Source organism: Pyxicephalus adspersus, chromosome 3 (genome assembly GCF_032062135.1).
Source record: "Pyxicephalus adspersus chromosome 3, UCB_Pads_2.0, whole genome shotgun sequence".
Lineage (NCBI taxonomy): Eukaryota > Metazoa > Chordata > Amphibia > Anura > Pyxicephalidae > Pyxicephalus > Pyxicephalus adspersus.
Genome location: NC_092860.1, coordinates 8,751,526 through 8,769,943, shown reverse-complemented (window position 1 = coordinate 8,769,943; position 18,418 = coordinate 8,751,526). Strand labels below are relative to the sequence as shown.

Genomic DNA, 18,418 nt, shown 5'->3' with positions numbered 1-18,418 from the left:
CTTTATTTTTGTTTTCTCCTGTTCATTTGTTTTTCTTTTCTTTTTTTATATTTTCATTCTCTCTTTCTTTTCCCCCCTCTGTCTCGTGCTCTCTCGTTCTGTCTCGTGCTCTCTCGTTCTGTCTCGTGCTCTCTCGTTCTGTCTCCTGCTGTCTCTCTCTCTCTCTCTCTTGTTTTTAGTTTGCAGGCATTATCACTCATTAGGAACCTGCATTTTATCCCAAAACAAACCCAAAGGATCAGAGTATTCTAAACTACTATTTTTATCACATCTTTACTGCCGACTCCTAAAGATATGTTACCTTGATCTATTTTATACATTTTTGTGAAAATCCTTTAGCAGCACTCTCGTTGAAAATCCCTATATCATTCAACATAAACATAACTATTATATAAATAGGAGGTACGGCATAGAGTTTTGGAGAAGGAAATGTAGCATGGGGGTAAAAACTGTGCACCTCTTTAGGTCAATAATTCAAGAAGTATTAAAGGAAAAGGATCGGAACACCAACCGGACGAGCTGGTCAGGAAGGGGAGCTCACATAATCTTTCAGAGCAGATCCCCTTTATACCTTATCTGGAATCCAAGGTAGATGTCATTGCAGCAGTGTTGAGATAAAGTTTTCAGTACCACACAGCCCTCATCTCTAAGGAGGTTTGAGCCCTTATCTGAAATCATCAACACAAAGGCTGGGTACACACGTGCAGTAATTGTCATTGGGAAGATCTTTCACCAACCTTTCCAACGTCGAAAGACCGAATGATGCATGAATTGGCGATGTACATACAACACCATTCTGCTATAAGGAGAGAGGAGGGGGAGAACCATGGAGCGGCACCCTGCTTCGCTCTCTCCCCTTCACTTTCATTACGGTCGTGGATCGACCAGGACAGGTCCACGAACGACAGAATGCTGTACACACGTCAGATTTTCATCCAATATCAGCCCTGAGGCAAATATCAGTTGGGAATCATCTGACTTGTGACCGTAGCCAAAGACAGGTTGTTGACCTCTGCCATGATGGTATATGAACAGCCCGCTGCAGGGCTGGAGCCGCTTTCCATGGCATTGCCAGCACTTTCCTAACAAACAGTCAATTTTGGCCCGGTTGTACTCAGAAAAGGACTTGATACTTCACGAAGCCCTCAGCTCTCCCGAGGCTTGTAAAACCACAGAGCAGCCCCTTCTCAGCATAAAAGCGCAGCTTTCCCAAAGAATTCTGCCCAAAGCCCATTTTGCCTTTTAAGCTTTGGCATGCTTTTTGCTCTGCCTGACAAATTACAAGCTGCGTAGAATGACGAGGGCAGTGATAATTACAGCTGCCCATTCTAGTCCAGCCCCTCGCAGTGGCTGTCATGGGAGTCGTTGGAAGTGCGTTGTCAGTTGTAAGACAGATGAGCACATGTGCCGCACAGCGATTTCACACAGGAAGCCATACGTAAATAGGGCAATGTTCTCAAAGTAGCTTTTAGCATCGATCGGCTCTAACCGTAGCGCACAGGGTAATGAACGGAAATGCAACGGTGCTGGGGAGATGATGTTTTAAGCGCACATGCTTGGCTATCTTTATGGCTGACGGAGAGGATAACTGCCGAACACTCCGGAGGGACCTCAACACCTCTTCTTGCACCTGCTGGTTAGGCAGAAATACGTTTCTTTATGGGCCACGCGTATATTTTTAATTACTCCGGTCTGCCGCTGCGGGGCTGGAGCCGTGCCGTTTTTTAGCGAAGCACACTGGCATACTTCCCAAGTTTTTCAGCTGAGCAAGAAGGGTACTTTTTTTGGCTCCAGTATCTTTTAGTTAAAGAAAAAAAAAAAAAAAAAAAACATTTTCATATATACTTTCATTATTGAGTCTGATTTATGAAAGCTCTCCAAGCTTGGAGAGGATACACTTTCATCAGTGAAGCTGGGTGATCCAGCAAACCTGGAATGGATGTAGTCCAGGATTGAAAGCATTTGCTAACAAGAAGCAAATTATTTTGGAATCCTTTCCAGGATTGTTTGGATCACCCAGCTTCACTGATGAAAGTGTATCCTCTCCAGCCTTGGAGAGCTTTGATAAATCAGGGTCACTGACTCTTTTAAAAATGAATGCAAGACCTGCAAATCTTCCAACATCAAAATCCAACTGACCAGTGCAAGATGGAATCTGGTTGCTATAGGTGCTTTGTTCTATTAACACTTTATGGGATCCACAAGCAAAATACAACAAGGCTCAAAATAAAATGAATTCAGTTGCAAACTTCTGTAGCTTTTATACGACAGCCCATGTTATTTTATGCACAGCCCATTGTAATTAAATTCCATTGTGTTCACAGCAATAGTCCGGGAATTAAAACTAATATTTAACCAGTCGCTTTTGGCAAAGTCTCGCTAGTCATTCACAAGTAATGTAAACTTTGGGCTTCATGATCACTTTCCTTATAAATGGTCAGGCCAGGCGAGGAACCAAAAAAAAAAAATACCCCTGACTTGTCATTTTTATCTATTGGATTTCAATATTGGGGGGTTTTGCATCACACGTGCATGTTACTAGGTTGGTCTGCATTCAGATGCAACCTGCTATGGAACTTGGACTTTCCATACTGACACGTTCCCATCAAGCATTTTAATATTTGCATAACTACTGAAAGATGAGCCCACTGCTTTTGTCAGAGCGGAGGGCTCTGATGTTTTCAGAAGGCTGTGTACGGCACCCTGTCAGCCGTTCCAACCAGTTGTCATTTGCCTGTATTGCAGAAAACCCTGTAAAAAATGTGTAATGCAAATGGAAGGATGAGGAAGAGTAACCAGGAAAGAATGACTTTTAAAAACATGTGGTGTAAGTTAAAATTTAGCTTTAATGATTGTGAGATCTAATGCAGTGTTCTCCCCAGCCCCTTTTAGCAGGGCACACCACCCAGCACTTTTCAGTAACCACCCAGCTGTTACAAGGGCTACCACCTGTCTACAGCTTCTTCCCACCCAGCTTAACAATAATCCTGTGGAGAATACTGTCATTTATAAAAGGGTTTTTTAGATACACATATTTTATTCTGTTCATGTCTCCAGGAAAGGCTCGGGAACAATAATCCCAGGGTAGATATGATGAAATCCATCTCTATTCTCATGAGTGTGTTTCAAGAAGGGCTTTCTGTTTGTATTTACATTGGTCTCTTAATTAATCTCATTTTTCCTTTTTCCCTTTTTTTTTACAGCCAGTGAAAATGAGTCATCGGTGTCTGATCTTCAAGTTTTCGCTACTATTGCTGCTGCTTGGTCCTTAGCTGAGGAGGATGGTTTGAATGGTGCTAAACCAGCATGTCACCTTGCGTCCTGCCCTGCTACCATTCCCCGTGTCCGGCTGTCCCGCAGGTCATACAGCTGGACGCCGAAAACAAAGCCGGTAAGCCCGGTTTCACGTTTTGTAGCTTTAAATTGCATCTGAAAATGCTGCATACAGTAATAACAGCCTCCACATTTCCAGGTCTCTGTACACGATTATACCTGAAAGTGGTACATTTACTGTTTGTTTACTAAACATGAATGAAATATGTGATGCCAGGCCCATTTTATTTACCAAGTAATCATTTCTGCCTCACAACAGGTTTGTCCACTCAAGGCCGCCATAGATCAACTGGACACTCAGGAGATGGAGATACGGATGAAGCTTGCGGAGATTCAGCGTCGGTACAAGGAGAAGCAAAGGGAGCTGGCCAAACTGCAAAGACGACATGACCATAAGTAAGTGAACACTCTGACATAAGACTCCCTAAACCAACCCCAGTCACCTAAACCAACCCCAGTCAGTCACGGTACCACTATTTACACATGGGAGTCCATATGCACTGCTGCTTTAAAAGAATCTATATTTTTTAAAGTACAACACCCCCTAACCTTTTATAGTGCATAAGAAATCAATCATTCTTATTTCCTGCCAGTGGGTGGCGCTTATAGGCTTCAGGTCTTGTTTTCCTATTTCTTAGGTTTACAGAGTGCAGTAGTTCAAGATAAAACTAAATACACTTAAGACAAATGACTGGTGGCAGGGTTACCCCTATGAAAGGTTCTAATTTTTTTTTTCCATGTGTACTAGAATATCCATTCCTGAATGCTGATTCTGAAATTTTTTATCAGCTCCTGTGTAATGGTATTGTATCACCAGGACAGGAAATTAAAGTAAAACCCCTTAGTGGGTATGATCTCAGTCTGTTTTTCCATGTGGTATGTATCCCTATTACACAATAAAAAAAAATCTGTGCAGTTGAACCACAGTCTCAGTAGTTTAGGCCAGCTGATCTGCAAAGTTCTTCTCCCACCAGACTCTGATCTTATACTGATCATCCATTCTACCTTCCACCCACAGCAAGGAAGAGGTTTCCAGAAGCCCCGTACGACGAGGTCCAGGAAGGCCCAGAAAACGTCAGCACTCTCGCACCCTCTCTTCACATCGGTCATACGAGAGCAAAAAACGGAAGTAAGTTGCAGAAAGCGCCTTTCTAGAACACTAACCTTCCCTTATTGTTCTGGTTCAGGAGAAGCTACTGGGCTAAGCAACATCAGCCTCCAGTATTGCTGAGAGACCCGTTCTCTGCGGACTAGAATGTAAATATTGCATGGATGTATGTTCTCATCTTTCACTGTCCCCAGGGGGCTAATGAGCAGCCTGCATTATGCTTTCTGTTTCATCATAAAAGATGTGCACTGTTTATTTATTTATTTTTTTGCTGTTCTGCATGTTTTAGATAATAAATATGTTTTGTATACACACCCTCTTTCCTTTTTTTTGGCCCCCATTTAGGACGTCTGTTGCCCATCTGTCGAGGTTTGTGCAAACAATCGCTCCATGAACCCTTGCGTTCCTTTTATTATCCTTTTTTGCTGCAGAGTGACTTTATTTCATGGTTTATCTGCCCTTCCATCTTCTTTAGTTGTACCCGCTCCACTCTTGGATTGAAATTTCTTACACTGGTTTCTCTGCACACTGAGAGCTTCTCAAAATTCCAAAGTCAGGTGAAACTTACCTCCTTTTCTGGCTGGAGGACTTTCAGCATCATCTTGTCCCTCTCTTTTCAGCTTGGCTGTCCCTGGCCTGCTCCTTTCTTTGGATTTCACTTCTTTAAATCTTAGGGGCTCAGGATCACATATGGGCCTACCTAGGTCAGTCTGCATGTAAATACAGCCTGCCTAGGAATGCCTTTTCCACTCACATCAAGCCATGTGCAAACTTCGTCCCAAGAAACAAGCCCATTGCTTGCAACAGAGATGAGGCCTTCTAAAAAGAGTATTGAGGCAATGTACAGCCCCTCACCAACCCCACACATCCACCATGATCTGCCTGCATTGCATAGAGTAGAACCAAGACCCATGGATAACATTGCAGGGTATATAAATAAGGTATGTAATAAAAACTGGAAGGTTTTATTAGGAATCTCATTAGCATGTTGATGAAGGTAAGGAGCAGCTGGTCAGCTGTTCTTACAATTCACACAACCTAACCTCTGATAACACCATGTATTATAGGAGAGTAACACCATTACTATTAGCCAGTTATTTAATTTATTATTCTCCCTTCCCCATATTTGTGCTGGACTATGAATGAACAAAATCGCACCACAGGTAAGTTCCTTCTCCTTGTAAGATGCCTGAACCCCTCCATTCATCTCACAGTGTATCATGTTCTTATGATAGCAATGGCCATTTTTCACAGCTGCTTTCACTAGAATAAACTTTGGTGATTCTACCATAAAGGTTCTTGGTCAGGCACTCCTGCTATAAAATGACAGAGCTCTGGCTCTCCCACATAGACGTCCAGTGAAGGCATCATGCATATGTTTCAATACTTATGATGATCCTGCCATGCTCTTCCCATCTTCTGTGCCTTCAGATGGGGGCTACAAGTGCCAGTTATTATTATTATTAATAATAATAATGAAAAGTATTAGTGCTGTACAATAAATAGGGGTTGCAAATGACAGATAGTGACACAGGGGGCGAGAGGAATCTGCCCTGAAGAGCTTACAATCACATTATGCAGGCATAGTCCTCTGTTGTCACCATCAGGAAACCCACTTTGAGAAATGTCATGTTGCCCTCACTGGGGTGCATGTAGATGTGAATTGGCTGTAGGAGATCATCAACACTAATATGTAACAAACAATTAGAATAACCTTTTTAAATAAATAGGTCATCTGGTTAGGGTTGATTATGCCGCTCAAATTCCAAATTAAGTTACAAATTCAGATGACACCATGCTCCCTTTATTACAGTGTTTCTCAACCTTTTGTAAGATGAGAAAAGGCTTGAAAAAGCGTTCAGGTCTTCAGGGAACCACTGCTTCTGTTTTTATATCTACAGCTCACAGTATATTAGTGTGGTGGTCAGTGGAAAGAATGCCTCTTACATTGCTGGCCATAGGTAGAATTTCACCCTTACAGATAGCCAAAAAGATTATTGGTGTCAGTAGTGCCTGACCTGATATACACAAAGGTCAAGGAACCCCTAGCAACCTCTGGAGGAAACCTGGTTGAGAAACACTGGGGCTATATTATTGTGAACAATAATCTGATGAGTTTTCTCCCCATTCTTATCTCCATCTTGCAAATAGGCAGTTTGTCCGCCCAATACTTTATTTTTGTGTGGAGTTGGCCTTATGAATATCTGCCAAATACTCATAGCCTTCTCTTTTTACACCCTTTCATTATTCCACTAGTCATGTTTGCTGTCTGTTTTCAGGTTGGCGATGGGGTAAGGAAGGAGGGGGTGATGGGTGTTCATCCCATGAAAGTGGCACACAGCACAGCACCGCGCCCCCAGCCTGTGCCATGCAAGCCGCCTCTGGTCACATTATGGTGCCGCTGACTGGTTCCAGTGCACAGCTATTACCCATTAACCGCCTGGTGCAGCTATTCGCACACTCGCGGGCCCCGTATAATTGTCCTTCTCCGCTACAAATTGCCTCTCCCAGCAGAGCCATTTGCATAAATCCTCTGAGCTAGTCCAAACACGATTGGAGAGCGCGCGCAATGCATCAAGCACCATGATTTGGTAATAATAGTTAAATCTCTACTAAATGGCTCCCTCAATTAAGATAGAAAGGGGGGGGGGGATAAATGTGCCGACTTTATGTCAGAAAACATTAGCAAATGTTGCGCTGTTAGAGAAAAGGAAATGTATTTTTATCAAAAAGATGCTGCATTGGACAAATGTGTGTGGGGGGGGGGGGGGGGGTGCACCTTACGTCACTATGACTGTTAAAAGGCAACTATGCCATGCAGAACTCATTCCTGGTTCTGGAAATACTGGGCTACTAGCAGTGGAAAATTAGAACTTGTTCCCCCACCAAAAACTAATTCTACTTGATCCCACATGTGTTATTCCCAGTTCCTTTTATGGGTTAAGGTAGACCATGTGATACAACATTCTATCTTTCCCTTGTGTATTCCATGCATGTTAGTAGTTAGTTAGTAGTAAAAAAAAAAGGGGGGCTGTTGTGTTAATTTTATTTTTTATGTCTCTTTACAGCTTCATTTACCGAATGCCCTATTCTTTTTTCATAGCTTGATCATAATGGCAAAAAGTAGAATAAATCTTCAAACTTTCAAAACTAGCTCAGGGACAGGAAGTCTTGATAAGGCATTACACCTGGACAGTACAGGTAGTAAGTAAAATGGCCAAACCTAGCAAATATTACTAAAGCACCAACCTGCATGCCAATAGACCAGGAGGGAAAGTTGTCATTCTGGGTATTAAGTAAGCCACTGCATGTCCAAACACTGGTTACTTGGTGGACAGGTGCTCTTTAAAAGCAAGGTAAGTACAGCAAGTGATCAAGCCTCCTGCACCCCTGCGGGGTCATTGCTACACTTAAGCATGCCAATTCGCTGGGTGTCCAAACCTGTTCCCATTCCGTTATTCGGAAAAAAAGCTAACCCATTGCATCCGCCTCAAAATTCCCTTTCAAGGATTAATGTTGGCCGGCAGTTAATAGCGAAGGTGCATTTCATTGCCAAAAGTGCAGTTTGACCTTCATCCATTTGAGCTTGTGCAGACCTGCTGAAATAAATTAAGCTGCATTTGCAATGTAGCCGCTGAACCATTATCTGCACTTCTTCATTGAACTTCATGGCAATCTTCTGACCTGTTTGCACCTGTGTGGTGCACAACTGGGAGCCAACACCTAAAGCCAATAAAAAAATCCTTGTCCGCCTTTATGGTGATTTCTCTTTATGACCTGACAAGATGGACATTGCTCCGGTTTGTTGAGGTTCGCAATTCATACTTTTCCTCATTGGCCCTCTGTGATAAGACCATTGCTCTCTCCCTTCTGGCTCAATGTAGGCTTTGCGCTACTAGGCCACGAGCACCGATAGTTGCTTAGCAACCTGGCCCCCCTTCTCCCTTCCATTCCTCCCTGCTGTTTGGTGAATTTCGGCACAGTGTGATACGCCGGGGATGGAAAATAAGGTGATGGAGTTGCCGCAACCTTTCATCCCGAATCGTAAAACTTCTATTAATGTACCATCGTTGAAAGAACAAAGGCTGGCGTTCTGGTCCTAGCTCCCCGTCCAAATTAGTATTATTTTTTTTTTAATTTCTTACATAGAGGAATACAGAGACCCTCTCAAGACCGTCTTGAATTATTGATGTCTCTGTAATTTATTAATGCACCGCCATTAATGCGTGGAGCACTCTACGAGCTTGCAAAAACACACAAAAAAAAAATTTGCTGGAGTGTAAGGTAACGCAACCAGCAAAAGTGCTGGAGCCCTGTACTAGCGTTCTGAATATTTCATAAGATGGGGAGGCTTTGGCCTGCGAGGCTCCACCGCAAGAGTTAAATTGTTCCAGCTGAGATTCCAATGCGGATTTAAAAGGCTTTGATGGCTCTGCCTGCAGGAGGTTCCTTCTTCTGCAGATTTAAAAAGCTGGATGAAATCCTCTCCCTTAGAAGCGCAGTCTGCAGAGATATCCCCTGTGGTCAGACTGACCTCCCGTCTACCTTTTCTGGTAGCCCCGGCTTCACAGCCTGGCCCCCCAATCCTACAGAGTTGCCGATTTAAACACGTGCGGCTCTTGAAGCAGCCATCTTCCCATCGATCGCCTTGTCAGGTCAACAGTAAGGCCACTCTGAATTGCTTGGCCAAATCTTATGTTTTTGCTTCTGTGTTTCTTTCTGATTTATGGGGCTAGAGGACATTGGTTGCTCAAATAACACCTAAAAGTTCCTAGATGTTTAGACACTCCAAATGTAAGATCTCATACCAGGCTTCCTAACCCCACCACTTTAACTGTAAGATCTCTGTGACTGGGTTCCTAATCCCTACCACTCAAACGGTTATATATCTTTGCCTGGGTTCCTAACTTCACTACTCCAATTGTGACGACCTCATCTGGGTTCCTAACCCCACCTTTCCAACTGTAATATGTATTTCCCTGGGTTCCTAACCTCTTAACCCCCTCACTCTGACTGTGAGATTTCTTCGCCTGACTTCCTAAACCCACCACTCCACCTCTGGGAGCTCATTACCAGGGTTCCTAACCCCACCACTCCAACTATGAGACCTCTACACATGGGTTCCTAAAGCTATGACTCCACCTCTGGGATCTCCTCACCACGGTTCCTAAACCCACCACTGGATCAGCGAGCTTGCCTTGCCTGGGTTCATAAACCCACCACTCCACCTCTGAGATCGCCTCGCCTGGGTTCCTAACTCCACCATTCCAACTGTCATATATCATTGCCTGGCTTTCTAAAGCCACCAATCCATTGGAGAGATACCCTCGCCTGGGTTCCAAACCCCACGACTCCAACCGTCATATATCATTGCCTGGGTTCCTAACACCACCATTGCTAAAATAGGATCCTCTTCTTCAGTAATGAAGGAACTTGGCAATTTTTATGGTAGAGCTTGCCGTTTAAGTTGCAAAAAGATATTGCAAGCCATTAGATGACCATCCTCCAGTTATAGGGTATAAATTTCACAAATTCATCCATCCACAGGTCCTTTCCACTCTTGGATGGATCTGTATCTCCCCCAGCATCTTCTATTCCTTTTCTCTATCTTCTATTGACTATAAAGTAAAGTAGTGGTAGAAAAAGGCATTTGTGGGTTTAGGAACTCATTTTGTAGCATTTCCTGATTCCAATTTGAGGCTGTCTAATAAAAGAAAAGGGGTTGGTAGGGGTAAGGATGCCACCCTTTCTTGGCTATACCAGTCTTTTTATCTTTTTGCAATTAAGATGTTTGGTAACAAGCACCATTGTTACCGGGATAAGACTGGCTTCATCCTGAGGAGGAAGAAGGGGAATTCTTCTGGATCTGTCCACTGTGGACTTTATTATAATGATAAAAAAATTTCAAATAGATCTGCAGAATTATGATCCAGCTCTGTATCATGGGAGGTGACAATCCCTCCTCTCTAGCGCATTGTTAGAAAGACCCCCCAACAGAATGAGATAGAATTAGGCTGGGATGTGTGTTAAATTCCTTGTGAGCAAAGGGGGGATTCCCATGCCCTCCCTGTTTGCTGTTATTTGGCACACGGTGGTGAGGTTAACAGCGGGCAGGGGGATCCTCTCCTTGGCTGGAGACACTGAAGGTTTTAGGGAAGAGACAAGTATCGGACATTCCTTGCTGTATTCCTGCTCTGCACAGGAGCAAAGCCGCCGCTGCCAGTGTGATTCTGCTAACAGAAACATCAGCATTAAAACATTAATGTGCTCAGTGCATCACATACCTACAGACATTTACACAATCAAAGTATACGAATAAAACCTACTGGATCATATATTTAATCTTATGTATCTGTCAGGTCATCTGCAACCCCTTCTTATTGTACAGCGCTTCAGAATATATTGGCGCTTTATAAATTAAGGTTCATAATAATACATTATCTGTTTTTTTTTTTCTTCTTAATTTTTTTTTTTATATGAAATATTCCTACAATGAACGTTTTTTATTTGGCTTCCCTTAGGTTTTTAACACTAAAATAAGTGCAGAAAAACCTGTTGATTTTGCCAGAAATTCAAAAAACTTGTCTCCTGTCCATGTGTTATTTTAAAGCACTCTCCTAGCTCCTGTGTTGGGACTACAAAAAAAAGTGCTCATGTTCCTAGATTGTAAGCTCTTTGGGGCACAGTCCTCTCCTCCTTCTGTATCACTGTCTGTATCTGTCTGTTGTTTGCAACCCCTATTAAATGTACAGCGCTACGTAAAATGTTGGAGCTATATAAATCATGTTTAATAATAATAATGTTGTAGGGTAAAGAGGAAAGGGGTGTGAATTCTGTATTCTTATCAAGACACTGGGCATAGCTGACACTATTCAGTTTGCAAAAATGATGTGTGTTATCTGCCCACAAAAAGTAATTGGGAGCTGAATGCATTTCTGGCAGGTCAGCATATATTTTATTGCATTCTATATGGGTCTATAGGTCTATAAAGCGATAAATAACATTTTTCAAATAATTTTTTGCATTTTTATTATGCAATAACTGAAATAATTCAACATTTAGGTATTAAACATCTGTATGGGTACATAGTGTGATACGACTATGAATTCTGTACAGCACTATGCAATACGTTGGTGCTATTCACAAGATAATAAATGTTTGAATGTTGTTTTATTATTGTGTTGCATTGTGGAGTATTCCACTGCCAATGTGGCCAATGCTGGTCAATGATAAGTGTTGATCTGACTTATCTGCCATGTGAACGGTCGCTATGTCATTCTGCTGTGTTTTATTATTGATCGAAGATATGATATTAGGAGCAATTACGATATGCAGTCATTGTTCTTGAATTTGTGTTTTGCTGAAAATACATTGTTGGGTTTTTAATACCAATCCATTGATGATGTTACTGACATTAGGCAAGGAAAATCCTAATCGTTTGCATGTGTTTTTTTTTTTTCTTAGGACTCTGAATAGAAGTCTGAGCCTTCTGTGTGGTGAGCTGCGTAGCGATGGGGAACCGAAGAAGAAGAAAAATAAAACATCGGAGGAAAGTTACAGTGACGTTGAGCAGAAAGCGGTAGGTTCTCATAAAGATAAGACACAGATGTGGTTTGGCAGGTTGTCTCACCTTAAAGCAATCCTGTCTTAAGACCCAACTCCAAGTGACTGAATGCATTTGTGCTGCTTTAGCATCTCCCAGGAGTTCAGCCTTAAGCTATATACACACATAGAAAACGAAAAGTCTAATGATATTGTTTTGGTTTCCCAGGGTAAAATGCACTGTAAAAAGATTGTCTGCCCTCAAAACAAGCTGGTGTCCAAATTGGCACGAAAGGTTTCTCAGCTGAAGACCAAGGCGCTGGCCTCCGGCGAGAGCCCTTTTCATCGCAAGGAGGCTCTTCCTCCCAGCAAGTTGCAGAAGAAACTGCCGCGTCATAAAATGTCCAGCCTAAAGGTCAAGGAAGGAGCAGAGCGGAAAGGACAGGAAAGGCCAAGATCGGGAATTGGCTCAGAAGGAGCTGGTGAAGCAGGTGAGTGGATTGTAGTTTTCCTCTACAACCATTTTTTATGGTTTTGTCATTTTAGTTTTCTTTTGAATGGGAGAGTAATAAGTCTTTATGTTTACATAAAATCATCTGCAAGGTAAGCCACCTAGACATGACATTGAATTAGTAAATTTAATCTTGAGCTAAAATAACTCATGGGATAATATAGTACCAGTTTACAGCCCACTGCAACCAGATTCTTTGTATATTGTGGTTGTACATTGTACGGGCGGCACAGTGGCTCAGTGGTTAGCACTCTGGCCTTTGCAGCGCTAGGTCCCAGGATCGAATCCTGGCCAGGTTAATATCTGCATGGAGTTTTCAGGTTCTTTTTGGGTTTATGTGGGTTTCCTCCAGGTATTTCGGTTTCATCCCACATTCCAGAAACAGGTTAATTGGCTTCCCCCAAAATTGACCTTGGACTGTATTAAAGATATATGACTATGGTATGGATTGTGAGCTCCATTGAGGGACAGCTAGTGAAATGACTTTGCGTAATATGTCGGCACTATATAAATATTGTCTAATAATTGTGGTTGCAATGGGAAACCCCTTCATTGTTCAGATGCTGTCTGGACTCACCATGTCCTCTTTTAACTCTACAAATGCTTTTTTTTCCCTGCAGATGAAGATCATGACGAGGACTCAGACAGCGATGAAGGGGAGCAGGACCTTCCCGGCCTTTCCAGCCATGAGTCCAGCTTGTCTCTGAGCACTCCTGGTAACACCTCATTGGTGGGTCCTTCAGCTTCTGCAGTGGTTAAGATGGAGGCCAACCAAAAGGCAAAGAAGAAGATAGAGCGGCAAGGACTACTAGGTAAGACTTAGATAATTATGCCATGCTCATTCAGGTTTGTTCAGTAGCAACATTGCAACACATTTTGAGATCAGCAAATCCCAGAATTCTTCTTTAGGATAAATTGGAATGTCAATTTTCAATTGGATGATCAACATCAATATCTGGCATATTGGCTAAATGGGGAGAAGCTTCCTTTAAAGATTGGAGGCTGCCAAAAGAGGCTAACTCCATAATAATGACCATGGTTTTGTTATATGATCTCCATAAAGGTCTATAAGTATGGTTACCTGTCCACAAACCATACAGAGAATTATGCTTGTGACTCATTGAACATTTCCAAAGAGGGCAATGGAATATGTTCAATGCATTAACTAGAATCCTTTTCTGTTGTCAGGATCATGTGGCATCACCAGCCCTGAGAGCGAGGTCAAGATCCGCAAGCGTTCTGCCAAAATGGAAGCTCGGGCCCGTCCTGACAAGGCTCTGAAGAAGAAATCCCTGAGCCACAAGGGCAAACCAGATGGAAATGTAAAGCGTAAAATACTGTCTGACAACGGCATGATGACACCCAGCAAGGGCTTATTCTCCACCCCAAACCAGGTCCTGAAGAAGGAAAAAAAGAATAAAAACATCCAGGTGAGTGAGCTAAGCTGTCATGGCTTGGCCTTTGCAGAAGTTTTATCACACTTTTCAAACTCCATTTTTGTAAGACCATTTTTATGTTCTAATTCCTGCAGTTCATAGTAATCATGTTGAAGTGACAGTCAAGACCTAGTCAAACGTATTCAGGGTCATGACCAATAATTGCTTTTTCTTTTCTTTTTTTTTTTTGACAATTTCCCTTTAAAAAAAGAACCTGTGCTTTCAGATAGAAATGGCTAGTCACATGGTACACAAAATCACTCAATGTTTGTATTATTGAATATCCAATAACCTTTATCTATGGGTAACAGATGAAACTTCCTTTTCTTATCATTTAGAGAGAGAATGGAGTTCTGAGTCTTGCCCTGGCTTCACGATCTCCTAAAAATCTTCTGAAAGAAGGGATGAAGATGGGAAGGATAAAGCCCAAACAGGTATGTTGAAGTTTTAATCCAGTTTTTCCAGAGTTGGCTACATTTAGGTTTACAGGGAGCTGCAGTCGGCACCATGTGATAGTACCTGGTCCTAGATTTTGGCTTTTAGGAACTGCATGGTGGTAGCTTGGCCATACCCACAAAATCGTATTTGAGTCGCCTTGTGGCTTAGTCTCTTACAAATGATTATCTTCTCTGCTCACCTCCAGGAGCGAGGGCGCGCCGTTAGCCGCCTCCTGCACAGCTTTGCCATTGAAGACGACTTCCAGTTTGACGATAACAGCAGTTTTTCAGAAGGAGAAGAGGAGCCCGGCTTAACAGAAAAGAACAAATGTAAGGCCACAACTTGAAAGGAACAGAGTTTGGTTTACCCAAAGCCATAAAAGGTTTCCCGTTTCTAAAATATGTTTTTTTTTATCACAGCTCACATCTGCTCTTTGTCCAAAATGGATCTGAGGGAAGGTCTGCAGGTTCTCATTCCAAAAGAAGACAACCTCCTTTATGCAGCTAGCATTCGAAGTCTGCAGCCCCCTGACATGTAAGTAGTTGGCAGTCGGCACGGTGGGGTAAATTATACATAGGTGTAGTGAATGATTGGTTATGTTACTAAGGAACCAGACAATGCTTGCTGATCCTAGGTTGTTATCCTCATACTCTCATCATCAGAAGGATTTGAATATCAATTAGGCAACAAGATCTAAAGGATGGTAGTATTAGCCTCTGTTTTACGACCCCACAGGTTCTCTTTAGCCCTTCTCTTTGTGTTACCCTTTAGATTGTTCATAAGAATTAAATTTTTAATTTGTTTTATCACAGATACAGCGTTGTAATAGAAGGGGAGAGAGGAAACCGACCTCGGATCTATTCCCAAGAGCAGCTTCTTCAAGAAGCGGTGAGTCCAGGAGTCCATTTTCACAACCTGTAGGATCCGACCTGATCCATAGACCTGTCCACCATCCTCTGCAAGCCATTTGGTTGGTTTGTTTGCAGCAGGCCTTTATTGTTCGCAGATAACCTAATTTGAATCATCACATCTGGCCATCTTCCCCAGAAAGCTATGTGCACCAAGCTTTGCTTGTGTGCCCTTTTAACCTACTCTGATCCATTCACCTGTCCAGGTTACACTGAAAGCTGATTGGTTCCTTTGTGCCCCAGACTTTTCTTATGTGCCCATATAACCTATGCTGTTCAAGTGACTCGTCCAGCTTACCCTGAAGTCTGATTGGTCAGTTTGCACAGCAAACTTTTGCCTGTAGTAGATGAAATGACCCATCAACCTGTCCAAGCTCCCTTGAAACCTGATTGGTTGGTTTATTCGGCGGACCTCTGTTTGTGCCTTGTTATTAAATAAAGCAGTCGTGTCACTTTCAGCTTCATGACTAAGCGACAAACAGCATCGCGCACAAACCTCAACAGCTGCGCTTTAATCAGACCTGTCACCCACACAAATGACTAAATTGGTGTCTTTAACACTTAGATAATGATCTGTCTTTTTTAACTCTGTGTGAGAAAGGAAACATTTGCCGGGTTTGCCTGCGGCAGCTGAGTTGGTTTCCTTGTTAAATCGGTAAAAGGGTGTGTGTGTGTTTATTTTTATTTTTTTTCTGGAAGTGCAAATTCTGAGATGCCTAGAGATTTCATTGCACATGGTGATTTTTTTTGGGTCTTTCTGACTGATACATTTGCTTTGAGAATGTGGTAAAGCATGATCACAGTTTTGGGACTACTAAGCAGTACATGCAGTCTACAAGAGTAAGGGCAGAGTCACATGATTCTCTTGCTGGGATAAATTATTGTCCTTGCTAGCTGCACCAGCAAAAAGTTTGGGGGACTCTGCAGCATTGCAGGCCAGTCGGGGACTGATTTAGATAGGGCCCCCTTGTCCAAACCTTCCCAATGGGTAATCATGACTGCTCTCATGCCCATGTAAAATCAAACTGCAGAAAAACATTAATGTCTGCAATAAAGAGAACCTGTTCTATTTGGCCTTATGCCAGCTTTGAAGTATTCTGCAACCTTATTTCCCACCCTCAACCTGTGTATACTAACCTTCAAACTGTGCTCTGTCTCTGCAGGTTATAGATGTTCGTCCACAGTCATCGCGTTGCTTGCCACACGGCACCCGTGTCTGTGCCTACTGGAGCCAAAAGTCTCGGTGCTTGTATCCGGGAAATGTGGTGAGAGGTATGAAAGTCTTCAGTGATTACTGGAAAAGGGGGGGGGAATACAACCTATCCTGAATCAGCCTGCTGCAGGCAGGTTCAGGCCTTTTCTCTGTCTCCTCTTCCCAAGCCACCAATAGTTACATGATTTTGGAATCTCTAAACCAGGATCCCAATATATTATATACTATATATATTATAATATAATTATAGTATAATATAAGTACATACAGACCTGGGATGATGCCTGGGGAAAAAAAAACAAATTTGGAAATTTTAAGGGGAGATTACCGAGATCTCTGGAGAGTAAATACATACCTAGGGTTGTTATACTCTTTGCATGCTGCACTGCTATGAAAATGTATATGTAAGCACTTTCAGTACATTCATGGATTATTATATTAGAATTGGTAGTATATGGGGTTCACAGCTGTCCACTGGTATACCCCATAGGTAGAAATCATCAGCAGCTGTCACTTGGAGTCCTTCTCCCCTTCCAGCAATGGCTGCCAACACAGAACAATAGGCTGCAGCGGACACAAATGTTGCCTATCTCAGTTTGCAACAAATGGTCTATCGAAAATGTTTTTAGGCACTCACTCCAGCTAAAAAATCTTATCATTTCAGTCCTCATCTACATACATCTTATTATTTTTCAGAATATTTTTTTTCTACATGCAAAAAAACAATTTTCCAAAAATAAAAACTGCTGTTTTAGAAGTACCGCCGTGCCAAGCTATTCACTCAGCTGTTGCATCTGAGTTCGATTATGTTGTAGGAAATCTGGCCTGAGCTACGTTGGTTTCAGGCTGAAATCCAGCTTGGAATAAAACTGTTGGCCTTGATGTCACTTATAAAAATCATCAGCGGATAAAGGTTCTGTAAGGAGGGGAGGCAAAAAACATACACATGTATAGAGAAGAATAATAGTGGGAAATAAAATGATGTATTTACAGATAGATTTAGATAGATGGATGTGGAGAGATTAAAATATATATATATAGATAAGAAAAATAGAATGAGAGATATAGAGAAAGATATGCATATAGAGAAAGGTGAGCAGATCAATAAATATAGAAAAAACAAGCAAGATAGTTATAGATAAGATACAGAATGGGAGAAAGGTGGGTGGGGAGATAATTATGGAGAGAATAGAGAAAATAGTTATAGATAGATGGAGACAAAGAAACGCCACCCCTCTGCTATTGTAGAACTAGTCCAGTGCTTCTCAAGCGGGGTTCCTCCAGAGGTTGCTGGGGGTTCCTTGAGCAATGAGTGAAAATGCACCTCTCAGGTCAGTTTTAAGTGATACCAATATTCTTTTTGGCTATGTGTAAGGGTAACATTCTTCTCACTTGGCAGCAATGTAAGGCATTCATCTTACTGACCATCACACTCATGTGCTGTGGAAATAGTAACTATAGAAGGGGTTCCCTGAAGACCTGAAAATTATTTAAAGGTTTCCCCCAATGTTTAAAGATCTAGAAAAGCTGCACTATGTTCTAATATCGATCAGGGCAGTATTTGCATGCAATTTGTATGTTTTCCCTGTTTGCCCAGAGGAATCTCATGCATTCTGGTTTCCTCTATCATACAAAACAAGATATTGCTAGGTTAACTGTCCTTCCCATAAATTAGCAATGGACTATGTATAAATATATGAATATTGTAGGCATTTTGAGTCTAAGAGCTATGAAAAAACGTCAGAACTCTATAAATGCATACATAAAATAATAAATAATAGAGAGAAATGGTTGAAGATAGATAAAGAGAGTGGGGTAGGTAAAAGGTTGTGCAGCATGTGTGTATGTAATATGTATAGTGAAACATTTAGAAAAATTCTTATTTTGCAATTTAATTTATGAAAGGATTTTCTTTTTTACCTTGTGTGT

At 42.0% G+C, this 18,418-nt stretch overlaps 1 protein-coding gene across 1 annotated transcript in view; it reads left to right on the top strand.

Annotated features, from left to right (window-relative positions):
• Nucleotides 1–18,418, top strand: part of BAHCC1 (BAH domain and coiled-coil containing 1) — an 85,696-nt gene that overhangs the window by 58,686 nt on the left and 8,592 nt on the right. The window contains exons 12-23 of the mRNA XM_072403492.1: nucleotides 3,204–3,391; nucleotides 3,593–3,729; nucleotides 4,352–4,462; nucleotides 11,906–12,020; nucleotides 12,213–12,474; nucleotides 13,115–13,306; nucleotides 13,683–13,924; nucleotides 14,269–14,364; nucleotides 14,574–14,697; nucleotides 14,788–14,902; nucleotides 15,181–15,256; nucleotides 16,440–16,548. Coding sequence (XP_072259593.1) covers nucleotides 3,204–3,391; nucleotides 3,593–3,729; nucleotides 4,352–4,462; nucleotides 11,906–12,020; nucleotides 12,213–12,474; nucleotides 13,115–13,306; nucleotides 13,683–13,924; nucleotides 14,269–14,364; nucleotides 14,574–14,697; nucleotides 14,788–14,902; nucleotides 15,181–15,256; nucleotides 16,440–16,548 — 1,767 coding nt within the window. The remainder of the gene's footprint in view (nucleotides 1–3,203; nucleotides 3,392–3,592; nucleotides 3,730–4,351; nucleotides 4,463–11,905; nucleotides 12,021–12,212; nucleotides 12,475–13,114; nucleotides 13,307–13,682; nucleotides 13,925–14,268; nucleotides 14,365–14,573; nucleotides 14,698–14,787; nucleotides 14,903–15,180; nucleotides 15,257–16,439; nucleotides 16,549–18,418) is intronic.